The 20,775-nt window shown below is 32.7% G+C and overlaps 2 protein-coding genes across 6 annotated transcripts; one reads left to right on the top strand and one right to left on the bottom strand.

Annotated features, from left to right (window-relative positions):
- Window positions 1-5,401: 5,401 nt before the first annotated feature.
- On the bottom strand, window positions 5,402-8,535 carry LOC142516440 (F-box protein At5g07610-like). Of its 4 annotated transcripts, none has more exons than XM_075619884.1 (3): window positions 8,387-8,529; window positions 7,506-7,573; window positions 5,402-6,753 (listed from the first exon to the last, which is right to left on the bottom strand). In XM_075619884.1, exon 3 carries the CDS (start codon window positions 6,729-6,731, stop codon window positions 5,655-5,657), a length of 1,077 nt encoding a protein of 358 aa, XP_075475999.1. In that variant the 5' UTR covers window positions 6,732-6,753; window positions 7,506-7,573; window positions 8,387-8,529; the 3' UTR covers window positions 5,402-5,654. The 4 variants fall into 4 exon arrangements, with proteins under 4 accessions (XP_075475999.1, XP_075475977.1, XP_075475984.1 ...); XM_075619862.1 differs by having other exon boundaries at window positions 5,402-6,731; XM_075619869.1 differs by lacking the exon at window positions 7,506-7,573 and having other exon boundaries at window positions 8,387-8,535.
- A 4,111-nt stretch (window positions 8,536-12,646) lies between these two features.
- On the top strand, window positions 12,647-17,049 carry LOC142516174 (uncharacterized). 2 transcript variants are annotated; one of them, XM_075619845.1, is made up of 5 exons: window positions 12,648-13,135; window positions 13,949-14,356; window positions 14,602-14,694; window positions 15,478-15,617; window positions 16,394-17,049. In XM_075619845.1, exons 1-5 carry the CDS (start codon window positions 12,692-12,694, stop codon window positions 16,833-16,835), a joined length of 1,527 nt encoding a protein of 508 aa, XP_075475960.1. In that variant the 5' UTR covers window positions 12,648-12,691; the 3' UTR covers window positions 16,836-17,049. The 2 variants fall into 2 exon arrangements, with proteins under 2 accessions (XP_075475966.1, XP_075475960.1); XM_075619851.1 differs by lacking the exon at window positions 14,602-14,694 and having other exon boundaries at window positions 12,647-13,135.
- The last annotated feature ends 3,726 nt before the right edge of the window (window positions 17,050-20,775 follow it).

Genomic DNA, 20,775 nt, shown 5'->3' with positions numbered 1-20,775 from the left:
GTCTCTTGTGAAACAGTCTCACGAATCTTTATCTGTGAGACTGATCAACTCTACTGATATTCACAATAAAAAGTAACACTCTTAACATAAAAATAATATTTTTTCATGGATAACCCAAATAAAAGATCCGTATAACAAAATACGACCTGTTAAACCATCTCACACTAGTTTTTGTCCTTTGAAGAAATGGATTTCATGTACATGATTCCAATATCTTTGAATTATTTCAATAAATTTATATTAGGTGGATTTCTTATGTTAATTTTTTTAATTATAAAGATAATTACAATAAATTTGAAATGATCCATAAACATGAGATAAAGTTGAGCTAAAATATCGCGATTCGAGATAAATTCGACGGAAGCGGTTTATCTTTAAAGATCAACTCCAATGTTTAAAAATTGATTAGTATGTAAAGATACATTTACATGATGTCCATGTTGGGATATCAGGGAAATAAACGAGGTAACATCGTAGCGGAACATCATAAGTGATATCAACAATGAATAAGATGAACACCAATATTTATAGTGGTTCACCCCAAGATTGGGCTACGTCCACTCTAAAGCTCTCAAGGAGATCACTTCTTTATTAATGACAAAGAAGACAAGAGAATTGAGAATACAAAGTATTTCACTCAGAACACTCTGATTTTAATACTCACTTTCTATCCACTAATCCTATTCCTTCCAAGGATAAACACTCCTTAAGAAATCTCACACTAAATCCTTTGTCTCACTTCTACACTTATGATTGTAGATGAGAGGATTTTGTGTTTTGGTGTGTTTTTGAAATGAAGAATGGATGGGTATTTATAGGTGAAGTTTAGGGAAGAAAACAAAATTAAAACATCATGGCTTACCTCATAATTTTTGACTAATCAACACATGTGCTTATAATTCAAAAATGGTGTTCTTTGAATTCAAATTTAGATGGCTTTGAATTCAAAGATTGCTTGCTTGATTACATAGCAATTCTCCCCATCAAGCCCATTTTGTGAATTCGATCAAACCTGCAACAGCTCTACAGTATTCCAACTTCCATTTCGGCAATGTCTTGGTCATCATATCAGATCCATTTTCATCAGTGTGAATCTTTTCAAGCTTTAACAATTTCTTATCCAATACATCCCGTATCCAATGATAGCGAACATCAATATTCTTTGATCTTGAATACATTGAAGGATTCTTTCCAAGATGAATTGCACTTTGACTGTCACAGAACAACTTGTATTGATCTTGCACAAAACTGAATTCCTCCAAAAACCTTTTCATCCATAACATTTCCTTGCATGCCTCAGTTGCTGCAATGAACTCTGCTTCAGTTGTTGATAATGCTACACACTTTTGCAACTTTGACTGAATGAGCTAAATCCGGCCGAGTACATACCATGGCATACATCAGACTTCCAACAGCTGAAGCATATGGAACACCTTTCATTTCTTCTTCCTCATCCTATGTAATAGGACTCTGTTTTGAGTTCAACTTGAAGTGGTTGGCAATAGGACATCCAACCGCTTTGGCCTGGTCCATGTTGAATCCCTGAAGTACCTTCTCAATATACTTTTCCTGCGACAACCAGGTCTTCTTGGCATACCTGTCTCGATGGATTTCCATGCCAATAATTTTTTTTGCTGGCCCCAAGTCTTTCATAGAAAAAGTCTTGCTTAGTTGCTTCTTTAGGCATTTGATTTCAGAAGCATCTTTGCCAACAATCAATATGTCATCTACATAGAGCAGAAGCATCATCAAATCATCATCAGAGGTATCTTTGACAAACACACAATGGTCTGCAGTGGTTTTCTTGAATCCCTGTTGAGTTACCACCGATTCAAACTTCTTGTACCACTGTCTTGGTGCCTGCTTGAGACCGTACAAACTCTTGTTTAATCTGCATATGAGGTTCTCTTTCCCCTTCTCTGCAAACCTCTCTGGTTGCTCCATGTAGATTTCTTCCTCCAAATCCCCGTGAAGGAATGCGGTCTTGACATCCATTTGTTCCACCTCCAGATCAAGCTCTGCTGCTAACCCTAGCACAATCCGTATGGATGTCATCTTCACCACAGGTGAAAATATTTCGTCAAAGTCGACCCCATGTTTCTGTCCGAAACCTTTGACGACAATCCTAGCTTTGAATCTTGGTTGAATACTGTGTTCTTCGTGCTTCAATCTGAACACTCACTTATTCTTCAAAGCTTTCTTACCTTTCGGCAACTTCACCAGCTCAAATGTCTCATTATCATGCAATGATTGCATTTCTTCTTGCATAGCCTCCATCTACTTATCCTTGTGTTCACCGGTAATAGCTTCCTCGAAGGTCTCTGGTTCTCCCCCGTCAGTTAGCATGATATATTCATTTGAGGAATATCTGGTTGAAGGTCGCACTTCTCTTCCAGAACGTGTGGTTATTGTACCACGAGAACTTTCTGCTGGTGGTTCACTGTGAACATGGATCTCATCATCATCCTCATGATCGTTCTGCAATTCTTACCGGTTGTGGATTTACCGTTGAAGGCCACCATTCCAGATCTTGTTCAGATCCAGAATTCTCTTTTTCTGCAGTCTCCAAGAATTCATTCTCCTGAAATATGGCATCACGACTTCTTATAGGCTTTTTGAGATCTATATTATAAAACTTGTAACCAAGTTGATCCTCGTCATAGCCTATAAATATGCACTTTCTTGTTTTGACATCCAACTTCTGTCTTTCATCCTTTGGTATATGAACATAAGCAACACAGCCAAATACCCGCAAATGATTATAGGAAACTTCTTTGCCTTGCCACACCTGCTCCGGGACATCATAATTGAGAGGAACACAAGGTGAGCAATTCAATATATATGCAGCAGCAACCACGGCCTCACCCCAAAATTCCTTAGTCAACTTTGCATGTGAGAGCATGCTTCTGACCCTTTCTGCCAAAGTTCTATTCATCCTCTCAGCTTATCCATTGAGTTGTGGTGTCTTTGGTGGTGTTATTTGATGTCTGATTCCGTTTCTTTTGCATATCTCATCAAAGATTCCAATGTATTCTCCTCTATTATCTGTTCGAATACATTTGAGTTTAATGCATGTTTGCCGTTCAACCAAGTTTAGAAAATTGTTGAACATTTCCGCAACTTGGTCCTTGGTTTTGAGTGTCCACACCCAAATTTTCCGAGAATGATCATCGATAAAAGTTACCCAGTACCTCGCTCCTCCGAGCGACAATGGCATCGGACCACAGATCTGAGTGCACCAGATCTAGAATTTTATCGGCTCTGCTAGGAGGTGAACTTTTGAATGATATTCTGTTTTGTTTTCCGGCTAAGCAGTTTGTGCATTGTTTCATATGAACCTGCTTTATACCGGGCAGAACTTGCTTGCTCACAAAGCGTGTAAGATTCTTTTCACTTATGTGACCAAGACGTCGGTGCCACAACTCTATTGAGTTTTCTTCCCCTGCGTAGTTCACTCCTTCAGAATGATTTTCCTGAACTACATATAGCTTTGACATCTTTAATCCCTTTGCCACCACAAGTGATCCTCTTGAAATCTTACATACCCCATTTCGGAAGGTTGTACAGAAACCTTTTTCATCGAGTCTTTCGACCGATATCAGACTCAGGCGCATATCTGTTACATGCCTGACGTCTTTCAGGATCAGGGTAGAGTCATCCATGGTAGTCAAGCTCACATCTCCTTTTCCCATGACTCTGGATAAGTCGTTATTCCTCATCCTCACCACACCAAAGTCCCCTTGTGTGTAGGATGTAAAGCATTCTCTTCGAGATGTGACGTGGACTGTTGCTTCACTATCGATCACCCAACTAATCACTTGAGTTGCCAAATTTACGGACTCCTGCTCTAGCTCGTGAACAACATTGATCTTGCTTCTACCCCTTGACTCAGCAGCCAAAACATCTGACTGTGAGGTAGAGGAACCTTGAGATCTCCGCCTCATCTCTTCATTCAAGATGCCACTCTTGATGAAGTTCATACTCACGACTCCTCCTGGTGCTGTGTTCGTGGGTGATACTTTCAGAGTCTTCCAAGACTCTGGCAATGAAGCTAGCACAATCAGAGCTATCACCTCGTCATCAAGTTTTATGCTCATACTTGATAACTGCTCCACGAATCCTTGAATCTCGTTCAGATGATCTGCAACCAAAGTTCCTTCTTTGTATCGAACCTAGACAAGCTTGCTCAAATAGAACAATTTGTTGTTGCCACTTTTGGAGGCATATAGTGTCTCCAACTTTGTTTAAAGCGTACGAGCATGTATCTCGTTAGAGATGTGATTATACACGTTGTCATCGACAAATTGTCGGATGTACCCACAGACTTGCTCGTGCTCGAAGTTCCATTTGGCATCTGATTTATCATCTGGTTTAGACTCGCTGAACACCGGTAGGTGCATCTTGGTGACAAATAGAATATCTTTCATCTTACTTTTCCAAAGTTGATAATTAGAGCCATTAAGGCTAATCATCTTGCTTGTGCGTACATCCATCTTTTGTGACTGCTACCAACGAATTAATCGTCAAAGCTTGAACACAAAAGAACCACTTCCCTAATACTGTCTAGAAAACCTTTTCTGATGTGGAAGTTCAGACTAAGCTGCAACCACAGAGCATACGAGGACTTCCTATAGTATTTGAGAATCTAGCTCTGATACCAGTTGTTGGGATATCAGGGAAATAAACGAGGTAACATCGCAGCGGAACATCATAAGTGATATCAACAATGAATAAGATGAACACCAATATTTATAGTGGTTCACCCCAAGATTGGGCTACATCCACTCTAAAACTCTCAAGGAGATCACTTCTTTATTAATGACAAAAAAGACAAGAGAATTGAGAATACAAAGTATTTCACTCAGAACACTCTGATTTTAACACTCACTTTCTCTCCACTAATCATATTTCTTCCAAGGATAAACACTCCTTAAGAAATCTCACACTAAATTTTTTGTCTCACTTCTACACTTATGATTGTAGATGAGAGGATTTTGTGTTTTGGTGTGTTTTTGAAGTGAAGAATGGATGGGAATTTTAGGTGAAGTTTAGGGAAGAAAACAAAATTAAAACATCATGGCTTACCTCATAATTTTTGACTAATCAACACATGTGTTTATAATTCAAAAATGGTGTTCTTTGAATTCAAATTTAGGTGGCTTTGAATTCAAAGATTGCTTGCTTGATTACATAGCAGTCCCGTCCAAGAGAGAGACCCAAATCTAATAATTAATTATCATTTCAAATTTATTCTTTCATTGCACATCACTTTAAATCAAATCATTTTATCAAGTGCAGTCTTATTTACATGGCATTATTATTATGCATACCTCAACCAAAATCCCATCCCACCACTAAATAAAACTGAAAAACAAGACATCAAAATCCTTCACACCCCCACTTGACGTCAAAATAGAATTTAAACACTACGAATGTTAAATTATCATAAACACCGTTTAGCTCAGAAAGCTCGGCTATAAATCATCATAAACAACGTGTGGTTGAGAAAGCTCGCTATAACAAAATAGTTAAAAATCAAGAAAGTCTACATAACTAGATTGAAAACCCCCAGAACGGTATGTACCTGAAATCCCTCAAACAAGAGCACTCCTCTGCTTCCATTTCCAGGACGAAACAAGCCGGCGGCAATTCGATTAAAGGGACGCAAAGCTATTCACGTAAGGCAAACATATCATTTCTGTACGATGATAAGATGCCTCACCCATGGCTTTTAATTCTTTTATCCGCCAGTCGTAAGAAAACAGTTCTCCTCCACTTCTAATCAGCAGTAAATTGCTTCGAGCAAAAAGTATACTCTGGTTGGAACTCCCATTGAGCAGTCCCTTATCAAGAATAACTTTTTCTGTCGCTTTCCACATCCGGGTTCGGCTGGACATTTCCATGGTATTAGAGTAAGCGTTGTTCAATACATTCATCGTCAACGTCTGGGAATTGATACTGACCACACAGAGCTTTCCATCAATTGTTCCCAGAATCCCGTGCATGAAACTATTGCGAACCTGCGATCTATCTTTTGTCACATCAAAACAAAGGAGACTTTTACCTTTCCAGTAAACAACACCATCAGCATATACACCAGATCTTGGGTCGATATGCACAGCAGCAAAACAAATTTCCCCAGAGACTTTCCATGAACCTTCTTTGGAAGAATATACCTCAAACTCAATGGCATCACCAAAGTCAGCAGAAGGAAAGGCACAAACAAGCTTGTAATCAGCCTCAAAGTTAAGAAGGGATGGTTCGAATATGAGCACAATAGCTGGCTGATACCCATGATCAGCGATTGGCTTTGGGAGCTTCTTCCACTGCTGTGTGACAGGATTGCAAATGTAGTAGGGTTTATCCCCAGCTTGACCCTGGCAACAGAGCAGTCCGTTGGATGAGGACCTGATGTCAACTGGTTCGGGCAAAAATCTTAGCAACGGATCTGGAACACCACAGGTTATTGGGTCTGCAGAAACAAATGTAGGTGGTCCTCCAGGTATCTGATGAATGCAACCTGAAACATCATGACATGAAAGCGACTGGTTGTGGGCAAAGAACGGAGTCGATATCTGAAGTTTCCAGTCCCTACAAACACACTGGAACCTTACAAGTGATTTGGCTGGAAGAAATGGAAGAGCATTTTCTCGTATAATGCCCTTGAGATCCAAGTGCAACTTACTGTTCCAGGTCCCCAAAAAATTACCAGGTCTCTTTCCACGATCCATCTGTCGAAATCAATGGGTCATTCTGCTTGATACAGCAAAAAGATAGCAAATTTTCTCATTATGGCCAAAGAAATACATACTTTATAATCACATTATGACAGTAAAATAGATCAAGTCCTAAGTCCATCCTAGCACTTATGTACAATTGTGTGTGTGAGGATGTGTGCTGCCCTGCTCCCGAAGACCCAACAAGGCCAAGTTCTAAAATTCGATAAATAAACTTAAGATTTTAAATCTAGTTAAACAACTTGAAAACTTCAATGAAAACATTCAGTTACGGTCCTATCAACGGAAGTCTTACAATGAAATTTAACAGAATTCTTCAAGACTCAATATAGAACAAAAATCTCTCCAATTCTGGAAATATAAATTAGAATAATAACATAAGCTCAATCACTGAAATCCTTAACATTAAACAACACTGGATCCACACCCTCTGCCAGCCCCAAAAAATTCCATTCCCTTCGACATCAGCTTGTTCAGCTAGAAAAATATACTGGAATAAGATTGCTTAAAACTGTAGCCTACCCTGGATTCTAATTTTTCAAGCCTAATTTTGTTCTTCACCTTCTACCAAAATCAAATCGAAAATAAAATAGAAGGGAAGACGGTAGAAAACATGTAAGGCTCGGATTGCCTTACAAAAAACGCATACGGAAAACATTAAATTATCGAGTTTTTACAAAAATTTATCCATGTCTTTCTGCATGAGCCCGTCCTAATTTGTTAATTTATGAATGAAAATCTTCTCTAAAATACTAAATAACCAATTACATCGTTCTCATCCTTGACCATCTCCTCCACAATATATATTGATTCATCTCCTTCGTTTAGATCATTTCCTGAAAACCAAAATAATTCAGCACACTCCAGACATTCTTACCATTAAATAGACCTCAAGGCTAACAAGAAAAGATACTGTAACGATAAATAATTACTGCATGTACATGCAGAAAGCCAGAATTCCAAAGAAAATATCATAGCAAAATAAATTCCATCCTGTGGCACCATTGACCATAGGGAAATATTTAGTCTTACAATTCCATTTTTTACTGAATCAATTAAATGGAAATATTAAGTCTTACAATTGAGAGTCCAAAATCAAGTAAACAAATCGCAATCAGTACCTTGAATTTATACAAATGAAATATTTAGTCTCACAATTCCATTTTTTTTAACTGAAAAATGGAAATTATTTTAAATTGCTAATAATAAATTAAAAGATCACACGGAAAATCTTTAAATAAGTAAGTATTAAGATTCAAAATCAACAAATAAGTTGCTGAATCAATCCAACGGTTTTATTTTGAAAGCTATGGCTTAATTAACAAAATTTATCACACACAAAATTCGGCTTTAAAAATCTATTTCTTTTTCCAACTTCATAAAACCCTATAACTGCACTTAAATTAAATTGTGAAAAATTTAGATATGAGGATATAAATTTCATACTATTTTTCAACATGGTTGAATTTGACTCTATAATTAAAACTTCATTAAAAAAAACCAATAAACTAATTTGGGATCGAAACAGTTCAAGATAAAATATATCGTAAATTTCCAGATTCATTTTCAACATCACAATATTTAATACCTAATGCTAATAACTTCTTACACTCCAAAGTAGATCTAAATAATAGAGTTCTTAGTTATACCTCAAAGCTGAAACACGGATAGCATGATTTGCCCGAGGATAAACGTGAGCAAATGGTTTTCCCCGTGCTGATTTTCTGTAGAATCCCAAGTATGTAATTTTGAGGGCAACTACCGGGAAGGGATAGACAAAGGCTTTAGTTTTAGGCGATACTGTAATTTAACCCGTGCTAAAAATAATATAATTATAAAAACTATTTTTTCGCTTATTTTAAAAACTTTCTTAAATACATTGCATTTCGATTAATTTTTTTGGCTAATAATTACTATCATATATCAAAATTTTATATTGTGTTAGCCTAAGAGAATGACATGATGTTTATCGTGTTTAGTTTATTGATGTCGACCATCAACCTTAATACATATTTAATTCTTTAATTTTTGAGAAGTTATATATTACTATTTTTTAACATGTGATAAAAAATTATTTTTAAATCGAATTTAAAAAAATTAATGAGAAATATTTTTTTTAAATTCAATAATTTCATCTAAATTCACATTCACAAACAATTTTGTGACATGACACGTGTTTGACACATTTGAATGATAACAATAATTGTTTCATCAATATCTTTATCCAAATGAGTTGTGATTTTATCTACAAAATCTCTTCATAATATACACAACAGCCTATTATTCCTAAAAAAATGAAATATGCTATTATAATAAATTATGTATAAACCAAAAAAGTTATTTTATTAACATTTACTTTGTGTATTCCAAAATAATGCCAATAAATTTTATAAGGTAACTCCTAATAAAATGCGTACTTTCTTTAGAATTGGTTTAATCATTTCCATTACGGGACATTTTATATTATCATGTATCCGTGAACTTTGTAATATAGAAAAAATTACCACATTAGTAAATACGTAATAATTAAAATTTTGTACAAATAAAAGAATAATATTTTTTTTTACTTTTCGATCATGAAAGTCAGTTTTCAAACTTAATATCTCGTTGTTTCCATAAGTAGGTAGTTCATAACAACGAAAAAATCTAAATTTAAACGAACATTACATCTTGGAAGGATTCAACTTAGATATGGTGCTGAAAAGATGAGTCATTTCAGAATTCAATTTTAGAGTATATAAATTTAGTAAGATAAATAGAATAAAACTGGTTTCTAATATAATATGCAGTATTGCATTATTTATAATTTAAAATTCAAATAAGACATCCCAAGAGACAAAAATTATACATTGAATGCGTTTAGTAGAATTATATCATACATTAACTCTTTGAAATTATGGAAATCTCGAATTGCATGCACGCTATTTGAATTTTTAAGAAGACAATTTAAGATATACAATATACATATGGTTTTGAAAGAAAAATACAATACATTAATTCTTTCAAATTAATGTAATCTCCAAATAATATGCATTTGGAATAAAAAAATTTATGATTATTAAATGGTAATTTAATGTCCATTGGAAAACCTTGTTGTAGTGGTAATTTTTAATACTCAACCAATTTTATTTTTAGAAAAATTAAATAAACTATTAAATCATTCAAATGTGTTTTTGAATGATTTATCTCATGAATGATACTGAACATTGCAATCATTTGTATTTTAAATTTATTTATACAGTTTTTAATTAAATTGATTGATATAATCAATGCAAAAATTTTAATATAGTTTATTTTTTTAATAGAGTTTAGTTTCAGTTTGAATAAAAAAAATAAAAACATATAATACATAAATTACATTTGAATTAATATAAAAATAATTAAATTCAAAATTGAATTAAATGATTTGATATAATCAATACAATCAATAATTATATATATATATATATATATATATATATATATATATATATATATAAAAGTGATGTTGAACATTACAATCATTTGTATTTAAAATTTATTTAGACAGTTTGTAATAAAATTAAATATGTCATAGTAATACAAAATCATATCACAAATTAAATTAATTGATATAATCAATGCAAAAATTTTAATGTAATTTATATTTTCAATAGAGATTAGTTTCAATTTAAATAAAAAAACAAAAAACATATAATACATTAATTATATTTGAATTAATATAAAAATAAATTAAATTCAAATTTAAACTAAATGAATTGATATAATCAATGCAAGCAATAATTGAAGTCATCATTTATTGCAGTACACATATTTCAATATTCATGATATATATTTTCTTTTTTTAGAAATGACATTTTGACGGAAAATGCTAAAAAGAATTTTAAAAATTATGATTGTTGCGAGGATATTCAATTATTAAGAATTAAGCGACATTTTTTGGATCATATTTTATTATTATTGAATGTTATATTAATTTGTATAAATCATAATTTAAACTCACAAAATCAATTCTAGAATTCAAAATTTTATGTGATATTAAAATAAAAAATTATTAAATGAACAACCACCAAAAAATTAAAAATTTGAAAATGAAATATGAAAATTTCTATAGAGATACACTTCGAAAATTCGAGAGAGTGATATAGATAGACGAAAAGAGAGAAGATAAGAAGAGAGTGATGTGAAGCGAAAATCCATCCAAATCTTTTGAACCAAATACAATTTTTGACGATTTATAATTGTACTTAATGAATAACATGAAGTTATTAAAAATCTATTGAAAATTTGAATATCTCTAGACTTTTATAGATTTTTTAAAAGTCAATTTTGAAAATCACTTGACTTTTTAAAACTCTGTGAAAATATATTTTGAATATCACGAGACTTTTATAGAGTATGTAAAAGTCTTAATTGAATACTTATAGACTTTTAAAATCTACAAAAGTCATTAAAAATTAATAAATCTCATACGTTGAATACACGCGCCTTATTTTCCAAGACATGAAGAGTTTCGGGAAAGCTGAATCTTCTTCTAAAATTCTGAAAATATATTTTGAGAATTATGGGAAACTGATATTATTATATGAATAATTATCTTATCTAATAAATATGGAAATATTATCAAAGTCTATCGTATAATCTTTATTCGTGAGATATGATAATTATATATACATATTTACAATAAAAAATTAATATTTTTAGCAAAAAACACCACAAAATCATTGAGAACGTAAATCGTTGTCTGAGCATATCATCAACAAACAAAGTGAAAGATCAAGCAAAGTTTCAAGAAAAAAATGCGTACATATTTTGATTGCAGCCAGGTTTCCAGAGGCAGAAGAGTCGAGCTCCGATTTTTATAATTATCGTGGTACTCTGTCTGATCTTGTCCATTATACTATTTGTACGGACAAGGATCATGACATATATCATTTTTTAACACATGACGTGATTCTGCTCAGCATTGAGATTCTGTGCTCGATCAAAATTATGACATGTGTCAAAAAATTACACATATCATCGTTATCATGACTAGTGCAGGCACATGGGTAAGAATATCGAACAAACCCGTTTGAATATGGACTCATAAAAAGCGATCCATTTATAATGGGCCTAATTATTTTCAAATAAAATATTAATTAGGAGAAATCCCATCAAAATTATGCCTGATATTTTCCTTGGTACTTGGTTTTTCAAAAGAAAAACTATTATAAAAAAATTATTTACAGAAACGTAGCTTGAGAGGGGAGGGGGTTTGATTGATATGTAAATTTGGATTTGGTGTCTTCACTGATCCAAACTGCCTTAAAAAGATGAGTTGAGATATGTACACATGTTTGTTTACTTTCTCACACATGGGAAATATAAATGAATCAAACTGTTTATGAGCTATTCGAAGCTCGATTCGATAAAAGCTCGTTTGAGCTCGTTTAATGAGGCTCGTTAAGATAAACGAACCAAGTTCAAGCTCTACAATATTCGGCTCGTTAGCTCGTGAACATGTGCGTTAGTAAATTCATAAGTAATATCTTAGATGAAAAATAATAATTTTGATATTTAATTTATTGATTTAACATATTAATTATGAAGTATATAAAAAAATTTATTAAATTTATTTATTATAATAAATTGACAAATTTTAATAAGAATATTATATTTTTTTCTAAATGTATAATTTATCTTTTAATGAATTTAATGAATATTTAAATGTATAATTCATATTTATTGAGCTCGTTTAGGTTCGATAAAAGCTTGAATAAGCTCGTGAGCCATGAATATATTTTTTAAATAAAGCTCGAGCTCCGCTCAATTATAAATAAGTCAAACTCAAATATTCAAGAGCTTGGCTCGACTCGACTCGGCTCGGTTACACTCACACATGTGAAAAAATAATAATTTTTTCAAATTTTACGAATCCACCTATTTAAAGTCACCTCGAGTGAACCAACGAGCTCGCCCTGCAGCAGATAACTATGGCGGATGTGGTATGCAATCCAAAGCCCTCCAATAGAGCTATGCAGTCGCCATTTGTTGGCGCCTTCAGTACCATTCATCATCTGCAATTGCTTGGAACTTGCACAAAATCCTCTTCCTCGCGTCGTAGGTACCGTGCATATCCCTGTCTTTCTTGCAATTACAATGACCAGAGTAGTGTTTGGAGTGAGGATTTATGGACTCGGCTGAGACCTCGTGGGGAATTTAAGGTTGGTTGCAAAAGGGAGAAGGTGAACACGAAGGGGAAGGAGAATGTGTGGAGTGTCGATAATGAGATGGCAAAAGTCGAGAAAGGTAAGGAGAGGTCAAGGAGGAGGAAAAGTAAAGAAGGGAAGAGGGTGAGGAATGTGAATAGGAAAGGTGATAGAGTTATGGTGTCTGCTTCTATGTTAATGGAAGTAGAAACAATTTTGCAAACACAGGTAATATCCGGTGATGCTTTGAAGAGTCCTGTTCTTTCATTTTACCAATCTGAAAATTTTCTTTTTTATGCTATGTGGTGATGTTATCTCAATTGGGTGATGTGTCTGATTTTTCAACTTCGAATGGTCTTTTCCTTATGCTGTCAGTCGGACCATGGATATTATAATTGTTCGGATTGTGTTGTATTATGCCCTTATTTATCCTATGAGACATCGCAAAATGATTCTGAAAAGTAAAGTTTGGGTCACTATGGGAGATATGATATTTAACAATTACAGTATTAGGTTATTGTGCATATTAAAATTCTATTAGCTTTGAATAAATTGGTAACTGCAATCCTATCATAATCAAAGAGAAGTTCTTTATTTATCGTTTTGTAGATTAGCCTCTAGTCATTGTTCAATGGGTCCATTTGCTGTTGCATTACCTTTAAGCTGATGGAGATTCAAGAAATCAGTTCTATCAGAAACCCTGTATGTTTCTCAGTTATATGAACATGCTTTGAAAATGGATGTTCAACTTTATCATTGATTTCTTTAGCATATCCGTAACAGTGACAAAAATTATGAAAACTGGCGAAGTTATTTTCTCATGTGAATTTGGAGACAGTTGTCCTCTTTCATGTAACTTAACAAAGTGATTGAGAAACATATGAATCTGGAACCCCAATCTGCTTTTGGTCAGTCGGTCAATTGCTGCTGAATGAAATGCACTTTTAACTTGTGGTTCAGTTCGAAGGGGCTTCCTACATTCCCACCCCTCCTCCACACACATTTACCTAATTTAATCCATGTACAGTATCATTGTTTCAGGAACCAGTTATTCTTCCTGCATGGAACACATTTACAAGTAGTGTCAGTGGAATATGGAAGGGTGTGGGAGCTGTTTTTTCTCCTATCACTGCCAAGATGGAGCCAATTGATATTGGGAGAAGGAATGAGAACCTATTTGACTGCTATACCATGTCTCGTCTCGACGTCGTTCCATCTACTTCTGGGACTCGAAAGTCTCATATTCAGAGGAAAATAAATTGGGTTACATTGAATCCTTTTGGTGAAGCTCAACAAAGCGGAAGTGGTGTTGGATACAAAGACGAAGATGCATCTGTTGGAAAATTGAATGTTTGCTTTTTGCCGAAATTTGATTCCTTTGACCTTGGAAGTAGTGATGTCATGGAAGAAGATGTAATGGGAATGGAACCTGGTCTTGTATTCTTCGAGGTAGTACCAGATACTGTGTATCTGTGCCTTATGTTGATCCCCTAAATTTTATTTATTGGCAGCTAACATGCGCCTTGGTTATTTCTTGGAGAGAACTAATAAATCTGTTGACCAAAACTAAAAGAAAATAATTGGTTTAAGGTACTTTGAGTGAATGATTGACGAAAGCTTATGATGTTTGTGGACGAATAAAGTCATGTAAGCTTGGTCATGGATTTGTTCTTTTTTTTCAAAACGAATTGCAGGATGGATCTTATTCAAGAGGTCCAGTGGATATTCCGATTGGCGGATTAGATGAGTCCAACTATTACCTTTCCCCAACTTTCAAATTTGAACAAGTATGTTAATTTCCTTGAGTTTCTTTTTGTTGCTTTTGTCTCGTGGGTAGGTCGTCCTTTCTTGTTTAATCACATTATAAAATGTGTTGTAGTGATCTTGGCTACATTTGATTTCCCCAAGTATGAGATAAAGTACCCAAATGCCAAGATTTAGTGCAGTAGGATGCTCATAGTTAGATAGTTTGACCTTGTATCATAAAAGGATGGAGTATTTGAAAATGTTGAAGTGTTTGCCGAGTTGAAATTTTAATATGTCGATAACTGAAGGTGTGCATTACATTTTTTTTCTCTATCTTCGATTCTCCATGGCCACTCCTAACCTTACTTCTGAAGTCAGTCAATTCTATTTTTTTAAATGAATTTGTTGCATGGAAGCTGCAAAGGAATCTGTTACTGTTGTTTTGATCCAAAGGTTTTAACTATAATTTATAAGACCTTCCGGCGAATCTTGAGAACCATTTAGTGCCTTTGTCCCATCTGTCTCCATGCTTTGGCTCTGTCTTTTACCACTTGTATCGATGGTCGTCACTATCTGTTTTGTTTCTGTTGTCAATTTGGAGTATTATGTTTCGAGTTCAAAACATTTGTTTTTTTATTACCATTACCCCTTCTCTTCCTCTTTTTATTTCTCTGCGTGTTTTGGTTCTTAACCACTAAATGTGTGAACGGCATGAATTGCACATATGATCTGATTTTCGGTAAACTTGTTTATGATGGAAACATTTATTCTCTCGTTTCCTTGAATAAAAAAGATATGATTAATCTTCCATGTTTTCGTTCAAGTGTTTGGTTAAAGGTTGCCACAATAGGTTGCGTGTTGTGCATACTATAGAATTCAGTGATTCAGGTTCAGATATCCAAATTATGAGGGTTGCCGTTTATGAAGAGAAATGGGTTAGTCCAGCCAACATTTCTGACTCCAGGTATGGTAGGTCGTCACGTTATTTTTCCCGTTTTAATGCATTTCAAGTTTTATCGATATGTTGCAAACTTCCTTTTACCCCTTCCATTGGCTAATATGTAACAATCAGTCAAGGAACAGGATTTTATTTATTGCTAGGGAGCTTCGTCAAAATTACCTTATGTATACATTATGGATCCTGAAAGTTTTTGTATTTTCTTAAAATTTATTCCACCAGGGCTGATTTTGTTGGCCATGGTTAAAACTTGTGTAGTTTATGAAAACATGTGGCAAATGGCAGGAAACGGTTTGTAAACTCTTGGAAACTAGTTACTTAATTTGGGGACACCGGGTTAAGCAACCTGGAAAGATTTCAGTTTCATGATGCTACTTTTCTATGCAGCGGATTTCTCTACTACCAAAATACACAAATATAATCTATGTTAGCTTAATGCCCATCTAGATTTTTTTAGTTCATATTTTTCCTCATTATACGATATTGTGACAATCCTGTGCCTAGTCACTATTGACTGGCTTGATTTGCTCTTTAATCAAATGGATGGATTTTCATAACTGGAAAATGTCTTATTTTGAGGATAGCTGGAAAATGTGTTGGCGTGTTTTAAAACTTAATGCAAAAGTTGGTTCTTCAGCTCAACAGATGTGTATGATTCTTGCATTATTTTCATAAATAATTTTGAAATTCAGGATTTCTCAATATCTTTTGGTAATGAATAATTCGATCCTCTGCCTGTCTGACATCTATTTAGCTCATATTTTCAATTTTTGTCACAACAGTGGGCCCGAGCTAGACCTGATGCCATTTTCCCAAAGGAAAAGAGTCCACCCCTCACAACTGACCGGATCGTGGAAAGTATTTGAAATAAGTGCCACACCTATATACAATGAGGAGATACCAATACAAGAAACCAACGACATGCCTTACGTGTATCTCTGCATGGAAAACCTAAAAAATAGAACCTCCCCGGAAAACCTCGTGTACTTTGGTGAAGAAGAAATGATGGACATGCAGGATGTTGCTGTCCTATGGCTGCCGGGAGGCATTACCGCCTATGTCGATGTAAAGGAAGATGGAATTCTGTGTATTGGCGTTGGTTGGTATTCAGACGAAGGGATCAACCTTGTCATGGAAAGGGATTATGGGATGGATGGAAAATTCAAGGAAGTTAGATGGAAATCTGAAATGAAGAGAAGATGGTCTAATCTTCCCCTTACGTGATTTGTGAAATCGACCTATTTTTTTTGGGATTTTTTTCTTTGTTCATAGTTTCATGGAAATGAAAATTTGATCGCTTAATGTATTGTAATTGTGTCTGTCGGCACACTTTTGTTTATATATTTTACTCCAGTTTGCTCTGTGAAGCAATATCTGGTTGGGGCGGTTTTAACAATATGGAAACATGAATTATGGTTATGCACACAATTATTATGAATTTTGAGGGTTGCTTTTATTCTATTGGGTAGTACTCCCAGATAAATCCAAATTGATTGTTTTTTCGTCATATATGTAGTTATGTTTAAGATAATACAAATGGATGTGGTTATATGTTCGTTTAATTCGAGATTGCGACGTGGGTAGTTGTTTGAGTAGTTGAACATAACGAGCTTTTCTTGTGCATTTTTTAAACGATAAGCAATGATACAAGTACAACAATGATGGAAGATGTTAGTGATGCCGACTATGATAAATTCATGAGTTTTTGTGCATATGATTAGGGATCCTTTTGATCCGTCTCTACGAAAGATACCAAAACTCTTAATCATTATATAGCTATTTAAAACTTTATATATCATCATATTTATTGAAAAGGATGCTATCAAATTTATATTATATTTGATTTTTTTTTTTTTACATTTGACGAATGCAATCCAATTATAGCGACTACTGACTATATCATTGATCGACTAAGCACGTGTTATTTTAAATATTTTTCATGGCCTGATTGTGATTTATGTCCTCTAATTTGTGAAATTTTAATTTTTAGTTCGATTGACAATATTAGTTTTTTTGGATCCAAGTATTAGTGTCGCATCAACTGTACAGATGAGAACCAGCTTAAATGGTAAAAAGATGCCGAATTAGCGAACAAAATTAGACTAAAATTTAACTAGTTAAATGACATTCAATACCTAGTCATAATTTTTTAGAAATCAGTACCTGACAAATCTATGCTTTTAGTTTTAACTTCTCACAAAGCAAAAGTTACATTTTTACCCTTTATTATTTAAATAAATATATTATTTTAGTCACAAAAATTACATGAATCTTCTTCATTTAAAATATAATTTTATAAAAAATTTGTTTCTCAATTATCATGGAATAAAAATAAATACTTATTTTGATATATAAAGTACCTTATGGGGTTTCAGATACTTGATTTCGCTCTTTGAATACTCCAAATAAATAGGAAAATACTATATTTTCGAGCATTCACCATAAATTCTGTCATTGTTAGTCTTTTCATGAAAAATGCATTATGATGACTTATTCATGTCATTTCATTTTTTTAGAAAAAACATAGGTCATCACTCATCTTGAAATAAAATTAAGTATTTATTTTGACCTACAAAATACCTATTTTGGAGTTTCAAATGCTTGATTTGACTATTTTAATAATCCAAATGTGTAAGAAAATACTGGATCTTCGAGCTATCACAATAAATTCAATAATTGTTGGTCTTTTCATTGAAAATACATTAAGATTACTTATTCATGTCATCTAATTTTTTAAAAAATATAGTTTATCACTAATTGTTGAATTAGAAAAAGTACTTATTTTGGGGTTCCAAATATTTGATTTGGCTATTTGAATACTTCAAATGTGCAAGAAAATACTTAAGTTTCAAGTAATATTAAGTAACTTTTGATGGTGTCATTTGTGAAGTTAAAATGTGATACTTAAATTGGTACCAAGAGTATATAATTAGAATCTATAAATACATGATTTTACCCCGTAAATACTCATATACAATAATTTGAGGATGCCAAAATATAATTTGAAGTTAATATTAATTGACACCGATGATGATATTCGTGAAGTAAAAATGTGATACTTAAATTAATACAAATAATACATAATTCGAGTCCACAAATACTTGATTTTACCGTTTAAATAGTCAAATTCGATTGAGTATGTAAAAATATATAGTTTTAAGATAATATTAAATGTTCTTTGACGATAATATTTGTGAATAAAAAACGTGCTACCTAAATTGATACAAATAGTACCTAATTTGATTTCACATATACTTGATTTTGTCTTTTTAATACTCAAATTTGATTATTTTGGTATATAAAAGAATATAGTTTCAAGTAATATTGAGTGACTTTTGATGTGTCATTTTTGAAATTAAAATGTGATACCTAAATTAGTACAAAAAGTATCTATTCGAGTCTGCCAATACGTGAAGTACTTAATTTGGGCAAATACTTGATTTCGTAAATGAGATACTCACAATATGTACTAAAATACTGGATAATCTAATAAACAACGTAGGTTCACCAAGTGTTGGTATTTTTATGGAATATACATTTGGATGACATATTAATCTCATTTAATATTTTTTTTATAAAAAAACAAATTTTCAACTAAGCATGAATATTTTAAAGTACTTATTTTTACTTAAGAAGTACCTAATTTGAGTTTGCAAATACTTGATTTCGTAAATGAGATACTCACACTATGTATTAAAATATTGAATATTCGAATAGGAAAACGTAAGTTCAACAAATATTGATATTTCCATATAATAAGTATTTGGATGACATATTCATCTCATTTAAAAAAAATTGTAAAAGAAAAAACAAATTCCCAACTAAGCATGGAAATTCTAAAGTACATATTTTTATTTGAGAAGTGCCTAATTTGATTTAGTATATGAGATACTCATAATATGTAATAGAATACTGGATATTCGAATATGGAACGTAAGCTCACCAAGTGTTTATTGTTTCTTGAAAGATGCATTTGGATGACATATCCATCTCATTTAATTTTTTTTGTAAAAACAAAAAACAAAAACAAAAACAAAAACAAATTCTCAACTAAGTATTGAAATTTTAAAATACTTAGTTTTATTTGAGAAATATCTAATTTGAGTTTGCAAATACTTTATATCTTGAATAAGATACTCACAATATGTGTTAAAATACTGGGTATTCGAATAGGCAACGTAAGATCACCAAGTGTTGATCTTTCCATGGAAGATGCATTGATACGAATAGTATATAAATTGGTGAAGTTAAAATATGGTAGCTAAATTGGTACAAATAGTATCTAATGCGAGTTCACAAATACTTGATTTTACTCCCTAGATTCTTATATCCAACTATTTGAGGATGTCAAATTATATAGTTTGAAGTTAATATTGAGTGGTCTTTGATGATGACATTCGTGAAGTAAAAATGTGATACCTAAATTAATACAAATAATACCAAATACGAATCCACAAATACTTGATTTTACTATTTAAATACTCAAATTCGATTATTTGATGATGTCAAAATATATAATTTGAAGTCAATATTGTGTGGCCTTTGATGATGAGATCCGTGAAATAAAAATGTGATACCTAAATTGTTACAAGTATTACATAATTAGATTCCACTGATAATTGATTTTTTACCATTTTAAAACTCACATTTGATAATAAGTATAACGAAAGAATATTGATACATATAATGAATGATTACCAATAAATATTATGAATGAATACTAATGAAGATGATATACAACGAAGTATTGTCTTGTCATTTAATGAATACCAACAAGTATTGTGAATGAATATTAATGTTACTATAAATTAATACTCATAAGTATAAAGAAAAACATACTAATAAGTATAATGAATAATTACCAATAAGTATTATGTCAAATAAGTATAATTGTCAAATAAGTCATTCAATGGATATCAAAAAGTATTGTAAATTAATATTGATGAGTATTTTATAAATAATTAATCTTAGAATCGATAGCTATACTTAAAGTGCAAACTTCAAGCTCATTTATGAATTATGTTCATAATATATATCTCCCAATTAGTTCATGATGAACAATGAACTATGTTTATTTATTTAAATGACATGAATAAGTATCCTAATGAATTTTTCATGGAAATATTGCATATTCGAATATCCAGTATTTTAATACATATTGTGA

This window comes from Primulina tabacum, chromosome 1 (genome assembly GCF_025594145.1).
Source record: "Primulina tabacum isolate GXHZ01 chromosome 1, ASM2559414v2, whole genome shotgun sequence".
Classification (NCBI taxonomy): Eukaryota; Viridiplantae; Streptophyta; class Magnoliopsida; order Lamiales; family Gesneriaceae; genus Primulina; species Primulina tabacum.
Note: the sequence above shows the minus strand (reverse complement) of the source record. Positions and strands in the feature narration are given on the sequence as shown.

Excerpts from the sequence above, each read along its gene's own strand:
- LOC142516440 (XM_075619862.1), bottom strand. The coding sequence starts at position 7,526 with ATGGTCAAGGATGAGAACGAT. Across the intron at positions 6,732-7,505 it reads TGGTCAAGGATGAGAACGAT|ATGGATCGTGGAAAGAGACC; the intron begins GTAATTGGTTAT and ends TGATTTCGACAG.
- LOC142516174 (XM_075619845.1), top strand. The coding sequence starts at position 12,692 with ATGGCGGATGTGGTATGCAATCCAAAGCCCTCCAATAGAGCTATGCAG. Across the intron at positions 13,136-13,948 it reads AAACAATTTTGCAAACACAG|GAACCAGTTATTCTTCCTGC; the intron begins GTAATATCCGGT and ends TCATTGTTTCAG. Across the intron at positions 14,357-14,601 it reads CTGGTCTTGTATTCTTCGAG|GATGGATCTTATTCAAGAGG; the intron begins GTAGTACCAGAT and ends AACGAATTGCAG.